The sequence below is a fragment of the Phodopus roborovskii genome, unplaced genomic scaffold, assembly GCF_943737965.1.
Source record: "Phodopus roborovskii unplaced genomic scaffold, PHOROB, whole genome shotgun sequence".
Taxonomy (NCBI): domain Eukaryota; kingdom Metazoa; phylum Chordata; class Mammalia; order Rodentia; family Cricetidae; genus Phodopus; species Phodopus roborovskii.
The window spans coordinates 579,416-586,525 of NW_026126484.1; the positions used below are offsets into that span (position 1 = coordinate 579,416).

Here is a 7,110-nt window from a genome sequence, read left to right on the forward strand (position 1 = left end):
TCTTTTTTATGTTTAGATGTTACTTGTAGACCTGATCTGTCCAAGACTTTTATCAGCAAGGGGTGTTGGATTTTGTCAAAGACTTTTTTAGCATCTAATGAGATGGGTGTGTGTGTGTGTGTGTGTGTGTGTGTGTGTGTGTTTGTGTTTTCTTTCAGTTAGTTTATGTGGTGGATTACATTAACAGTTTTTGCATGTTCAACCATCCCTGCATGTCTGGGATGAATCCTAGTTGATTGTGGTGGATGATCTATTGATGTGTTGTTGGATTCAGTTCATGATTATTTTTGCATCAGTGTTCATGAGGCAACTCATCTGTAATTTTTTTTGTTGAGTGTGTACTTTGGGTATCAGGGTGACTCTGCCCTAATAAAATGTATTTAACAATGTTACTTCTGTTTCTATTTTGTGGAAAAATTAAAGAGTACTGGTATTTGCTCTTTTTTGAAAGTCTAATAGAATTCTTTGATAAAATCATCTGCCTATCCCCACCCCCTTTATATTTTTATTTTTGGTTGGTAGACATTTAATGACTGGTTCTATTTCTTTAGGGGTTAAAGTTCTATTTAAATTGTTTATCTGATATTGATTTAACTTTGGTGTTAACTATCAAGAAATTTTTCTATTTCTTTTAGATTTTCCAATTTTGTGAAATATGACCTAATGATTGTCTGGATTTCCTCAATGCCTGTTAAGTCCTCCTTTTTGTTTCTGATTTTGTTAAATTGGATATTCCCTTTCTGTTAGTTAGTTTGAATGAGAGTTTATCTATCTTGTTGATTTCCTCAAAGAACAAACTCTTTGTTTCATTGATTCTTTATATTGTTTTCTTTATTTCTATTTTATTGATTTCAGCCCCCAGTTTGATCATTTTCTACAATCTTCTCCACTTTTGTTCTAGAGCTTTCAGTAGTGCTGTTAAGTTGCTGGCATAAGATTTTCCCCAATTTCTTTATTAAGGCACTTAGTACTATACATTTTCCTCTTAACACAGCTTTTATTTTGTCCCCTAAGTCTAGGTATATTCTATTGATGTTTAATAATGATCATGAAAAAACAGGCCAAATAGATGTTTATTCAGGGAGTAATAACTTACAAGATAGACAGATGAACACCAGCAGGTTCCTGGTTCCAAGGATGCCTCCAGATGTATTCCTGTCCCTGCGCTGAAAGCAAGAGAGCCCCCTCCTCAGACTTATTTCCCCAGCTAACATCAGCCCCTGTCTCCACCCCCAATGGGCGTGGTCTGTGCCACAGGTGAGGACAAATTGAATATCTCACTACATTGTTCATTACTTTTCATTGAATTCTAGTAAGTCTGTAGTTTACTTCTTTGCCTCTGCCTTGACCCAGCACTTATTCAGTATAGAGTATTCAGTTTTCATGAGTTTGTAGCCTTTTTGTTGTTTCTGTCATTGTTTAAACCCAGTTTTAATCTGTAGTGGTCTGAGAGGATGCAAGGTATTATTTCAATTTTCTTTTTATATCTGTTGATACTTGTTTTGTGACAGAGTATGTGGTCAGTTTTGGATAATGTTCCATGAGGTGCTGAGAAAATGGTATATTGTTTATGTTTATGTTCTGTAGATATCTGATAGGTCCATTTGGTTTATGAAGTTTAACTCCATTATTCTCTGTTTAATGTATGTCTGGGTGACCTGACTATTGGTGAGAGTGGGATATTGAAGTCTCCCATAATACATGTGTGAGGATCTATGTGTGATTTAAGATTTAGTAATGTTTCTTTTGTAAATGTGGGTGTCCTTGCATTTGAGGCATACATGTTGATAATTGAAATGTAATTTTTGATAAGTATGGAGTGTTCTTTTCTGTTGGGGATCATCACCATCCTCACAACCTCAGGCCTCTGAGATAGAAAATTACTGCCTCTTAAGAAATAAACAGGATGTTCAGCAGAACATTCCAAGGTACAGGCTTTCAGTTTCACTGCCAGCTAAAGAATAGCTCAGGGATATCTCTCCTGCTGCAATTTACAGCCAATTAAATGTTAGCTAAACAACTTAGGGTATTCCTTCTACTGACCTTCTCACTCTGTCTACATGCCAGTGCCCATGACCTGGTAACGTGCAAACCCTGCTCACATCCTGCCTATGGTCCTATATAAGTCTTCCCTGAGAAAATAAAATCTGTCAGCTTGATCAGCTGTGTGTATGTGTTTCCTCCTTTGGGTTTTGCTGATGTGAGATTATCTATTGACTGTGTTTTCCTGGGTGTAGTTCACTTCCTTGTGTTGGAGTCCTTCCTTCTATAGGGCTGGATTTGTGGATAGATACTGTTAAAATATGACTTTATCTTGAAATATCTTGTTTTATCCATCTATGCTGATTGAAAATTTTGCTGGGTACAGTAGTGTAACATGAGTTAATAAAAGTCCTGAGACTGATATTGGGGTTCAAACTTCAAGCTGAATAACAGAAAAGCAAAGCAGCTGGCCACTAGATTCTTACCTCTACCTCATACTGAATGGGCTGATCCTGTCTCCATGAGCTCTAACCAAGGCACAGACTGTAACTTCCCCTCAGCATGAATGGAAAATGAATGTACTGAATACTGAAGACTCTGATTCTATCTTTTATACCCCTCTAGTGCGGGACTTAAAGGTATATGGTCTGTTATTCTTTGAGACAGAGTCAATTGCATTTATCTCTGGGTGGCCTTGAACTCAGGTCTATACTCTTAATCTTGAGATCTAGGATTATAAGAGTGCACTACCTTTTAATTTGTGGCTCTGGAGATTAAAGGTGTATACTTGGTTTCAATGGCTTGTTGCTGACTTTGCTTTCTGAATCTTCAGGCAAGATTTTATAAATTATACATAGTTAATCACCATACACTTAAATATATAAGTTAAATATGTGGGAATTTCCCCCCGTGAGCCGACTGCAAATAAAGTTTCATGTGGGTTTTTGCAGGCTTGTGTTTAGTTTCCCAAACAGAAACAGGGTTTTTCTGTGTACCCTGGCTGTCCTGGAACTCGTTCTATAGACCAGGCCCGACTGGAACTCAGCTACAGCAACATCTGCCTCCCAGGTGCTGGGATTAAGATAGTTCTATAAGGCTTAAAACCTCGGACAGATGTAAAATGTTAACCTTTTATATGCACGCTACCACTTTGATGCTAAGCCAAACGAGGCACAATGGGAAGAACAGGCTTTTGAACAATATACTGGTGCCTGAAAATCCCAGTTAGTAACAAGGTAAAAACCAATAAATAGGAACGCCACAACTATGCACTACTCACATACATGCTGAGGGGTCCTGGGAGTGCGGCACTCGCCAGTGCTGCAGCTCTTTAGGGAGTCGAGTGATTGGCCCTGAAAAGGGCCTTTAGAGAAGAGAAAGAATAAAGGACAAAGAAAGCTGAGCAGCTCAGCCACCGAAGCCGTAGAGGGTGCGGCCCTGGCGCTTGAGCGCGTAGACCACGTCCATGGCAGTGACGGTCTTGCGCTTGGCGTGCTCCGTGTAGGTGACCGCGTCGCGGATCACGTTCTCCAGGAACACCTTCAGCACCCCGCGGGTCTCCTCGTAGATGAGGCCGGAGATGCGCTTGACTCCGCCACGGCGAGCCAGGCGGCGGATGGCGGGCTTGGTGATGCCCTGGATGTTGTCGCGGAGGACCTTGCGGTGGCGCTTGGCGCCGCCCTTGCCCAGGCCTTTACCACCCTTGCCGCGACCAGACATGCTCTGAGCTGAGAAAGGGATCCGACTGACGGCAAAGGCAAGACAGCAGTTCGCTCTTATAGGGAACGTGCGGACCGGAGTGAAAACAGGAAGCGCAGTGGCGGGAAGTGCTTGTGCCTGGGGGAGGCGGGGGGTGTAGGGGCCCTCGGCGCCAATTTAACACACTTAACGTTTTCCTTTTAGTACTATTTATATACGACCATGTTTATTTAACTTGGATGCATCGAGCAACGGAAGAGTCAGGTGCGGACTCTTAATGTTTGCGAATTTTTAAAGAGCTTTTTACCGTTTTCGTTGAATGGGTTCCCTGTCGTGTCCTTACAAAACAAAAACAAAACTCATTATAGAATATACAAACAGGACGGTCGTTGGTGGCGCACTCCTTTGATCCCTGCGCTCAGGAGGCAGAGGCAGGCAGATATCTGTGAGTTCGAGGACAGCTGTATATACGTAATAAACAAACTCTTTAAAAAACATGTAGCGTCTACACTTATATTCTTCCCACCACTGGGGCATGAAGTATGCTATTTAACTCTAAAGCTATAGTTCAAGGACCGAATCATCTAATGATAATGACAAGAAGTAGTTTCATTCATTGATGCTACACAACAGGGCGGTGGTGACGCACCCCTTCGACCCCGGAGGCAGGCGGATCTGGCCAGCTTGGTCAGCCCTGGCTTCACAGAGAACCCCGACCTCGAAAAACAAACACAAATCAAGTTTGTTAGCCCGCCCCGGTGACCCCCAAGGCGGATGTGTTCAGCAGGAGGCCAGGGTGAGCTCCATGACAGCTAGGCCTACGCACTGAAAAGCCTGTGTCGGGAAAAATACAAACTCCGCAGCTTCTGGGTTTAAAACATAAACGCGGCAACCAAGAGATTGTCAACACTTAAATGCTTTAACTCCATAGTTGAAACAGGTGTGACTTAAGTACACAAGAGAGACAACTACGAACTATTATGTGACGCCTAATGGTAAACCCCAGATGGGAAGCTGTCAGGGAAATGTAGATAGACTAAACCTTAGGTTCTAAAACGTAGGCCCAAACTTGCCACAACACTGTCCCGAGGGCACAAATCGCAGTCCTAAGAAAATGTAACTGCACAAACTGTCGTTGTGCTGTACAAGTGTCCAGCGCTTCAAAAAGACATTTGTGGATGGCTCTGAAAAGAGCCGTTGGTCTGACTTTTGGAGTGATTTTGGTCGAATTAGCAGCTCATTTTCCTTTGGGCTTGTGGTGGCTCTCGGTCTTCTTGGGCAGCAGCACGGCCTGGATGTTGGGCAGGACGCCGCCCTGCGCGATCGTCACGCGGCCCAGCAGCTTGTTGAGCTCCTCGTCGTTGCGGATGGCCAGCTGCAGGTGGCGCGGGATGATGCGCGTCTTCTTGTTGTCGCGGGCCGCGTTGCCGGCCAGCTCCAGGATCTCGGCAGTCAGGTACTCCAGCACGGCCGCCAGGTACACCGGGGCGCCGGCGCCCACCCGCTCCGAGTAGTTGCCCTTGCGGAGGAGGCGGTGCACACGGCCCACGGGGAACTGCAGGCCGGCCCGGGAGGATCGGGTCTTGGCCTTGGCGCGAGCCTTGCCGCCCTGCTTGCCGCGTCCAGACATGGCAGAAAAGGAACAGCCGTTCAACAACTGAGTAGAGTCTGAAGGGGCAAGAGCTTGGCCCTTATAGTGTCCTCTGGGCGCGAAAAAGAACCCGTGCGATTGGCTGGCTTCTTCTTCTCATTTACACCAATGGGAAGGGTTTGTGCCAACGCGTATTTCGATTGGGCCATAGCTTTAGATGACGTCACAGACGCATCGCCCAATCACAAGTGGAACTTTCTAAGACTCATTTGAATAACGGCTTATAAAAAGGTACCGGCCGGCACTCTGGCCGTTGGAGCTCCAGGAGTTGGTCTGTCAAGATGCCTGAGCCTGTAAAGTCCGCGCCCGCCCCGAAGAAGGGCTCCAAGAAGGCCGTGACCAAGGCGCAGAAGAAGGACGGCAAGAAGCGCAAGCGCAGCCGCAAGGAGAGCTACTCGGTGTACGTGTACAAGGTGCTGAAGCAGGTGCACCCCGACACGGGCATCTCCTCCAAGGCCATGGGCATCATGAACTCGTTCGTCAACGACATCTTCGAGCGCATCGCGGGCGAGGCTTCCCGCCTGGCGCATTACAACAAGCGCTCGACCATCACGTCCCGGGAGATCCAGACGGCCGTGCGCCTGCTGCTGCCCGGGGAGCTGGCCAAGCACGCCGTGTCCGAGGGCACCAAGGCCGTCACCAAGTACACCAGCTCCAAGTGAGCTCGGTGAACTCGCTCTTGACACAAAGGCTCTTTTCAGAGCCACCTACAGTTTTCAACGAAAAGAAGCTGCTGCACATACGTCTTCCTGTAGCCAGTCCGTTTCAGGTACTGTACTGTACGTGAGGACGTGTTAACTTTTTGTTGCTTTTAGCGTTCAGCAGGTCTCCTCCCCTCCCGTCCTGGGTTTACGGTACCGGGTTTCCTAGGAGACGCTCTGCTCTGCCTGTTAATATTGATTGCCAATAAGTGAAGGATACGGGAAAGGCAGCTGCTAAGGTCCCTGGTCTTGGCGTTACTTACCGGGCCATGCTGAAAATTGTTGGCAAACCTAAAATGGTTAGGGCAGTGAGTAAGGCAACTGTTCATTTTCCTTAAAGGGGATGCTTTGGGGCAGTGAAATCTTCTGCTGGGAGACGGGGCACCCAAATGAATAAGCGGACACAGTAAATATTAACCGTATTTGCTTGGAGGATCAGTGAGTACTCCGGGACACGATCGGTCGGGGAATATTGCAGGCTATTGGTTCCCTGGGTTGCTGTCTGTATTTCCAGGGTAAAGAGAAGTGTAAGTATTTTAGGCAAGGAAAAAGATCCACCGAGATGCTTTTGCGCTTGTTACCTACCAAGATGTAGGTGTCAAAACTGAAGGAAAATAAGAACCTTACAACCTAGGTTGGTTTAGGAATGGAAAGACTATAGCTTTAGGTCCCAGCTTTATTAGTCACTGGGTGTTCCTCTGTAGAATAAATATGCCTTCAGAGCATCACCCACACCTGCAAAGAGTAGGCGAAATCACTGGGTTTTGTTTAGTGACCAGTAAGTTAACATCTCACTTTCTCCCAATTAGTGACTTTTCAAGATGCTAAAGTACAGTTTTTAGTGTTCTTGCTAACCACCAAAGCCACCTCTATCGCCTAGGCCGTTTGCTATGTAGTAAACATGTCTACTATTCACCTAATAATCTTGATAGGATAGAAACGGAAAATCATGAATAAGCCTCCCTGACCATTGTGCTCAGCCATGCTGGTAGCCTGTAAATTGATAAAAGAAGAAGGGGCGGGGGGGCGGGGGGGTGGGAGGCGGGAGGCGGGGGGTGGGGGGGGGGGGGGGGGGGC

The 7,110-nt window shown here is 45.9% G+C and overlaps 3 protein-coding genes across 3 annotated transcripts; 1 reads left to right on the forward strand and 2 right to left on the reverse strand.

The window, feature by feature from the left end:
• Window positions 1–3,352: 3,352 nt before the first annotated feature.
• LOC127229569 (histone H4) lies at window positions 3,353–3,702 on the reverse strand. Its single transcript, XM_051194650.1, has one exon. The coding sequence runs from the start codon at window positions 3,700–3,702 to the stop codon at window positions 3,391–3,393; it is 312 nt and encodes a 103-aa protein (XP_051050607.1). The 3' UTR covers window positions 3,353–3,390.
• Window positions 3,703–4,852: 1,150 nt separating this feature from the next.
• Window positions 4,853–5,314, reverse strand: LOC127229555 (histone H2A type 1-F). The gene has a single exon (XM_051194636.1). It carries the CDS (start codon window positions 5,309–5,311, stop codon window positions 4,919–4,921), a length of 393 nt encoding a protein of 130 aa, XP_051050593.1. The 5' UTR covers window positions 5,312–5,314; the 3' UTR covers window positions 4,853–4,918.
• A 291-nt stretch (window positions 5,315–5,605) lies between these two features.
• LOC127229559 (histone H2B type 1-C/E/F/G/I) lies at window positions 5,606–6,042 on the forward strand. Its single transcript, XM_051194640.1, has one exon. The coding sequence runs from the start codon at window positions 5,614–5,616 to the stop codon at window positions 5,992–5,994; it is 381 nt and encodes a 126-aa protein (XP_051050597.1). The 5' UTR covers window positions 5,606–5,613; the 3' UTR covers window positions 5,995–6,042.
• Window positions 6,043–7,110: the final 1,068 nt, after the last annotated feature.

Bases quoted from the DNA above. Each gene is read 5' to 3' on its own strand.
- LOC127229569 (XM_051194650.1), bottom strand. From the start codon at position 3,702: ATGTCTGGTCGCGGCAAGGGTGGTAAAGGCCTGGGCAAGGGCGGCGCC.
- LOC127229555 (XM_051194636.1), bottom strand. From the start codon at position 5,311: ATGTCTGGACGCGGCAAGCAGGGCGGCAAGGCTCGCGCCAAGGCCAAG.
- LOC127229559 (XM_051194640.1), top strand. From the start codon at position 5,614: ATGCCTGAGCCTGTAAAGTCCGCGCCCGCCCCGAAGAAGGGCTCCAAG.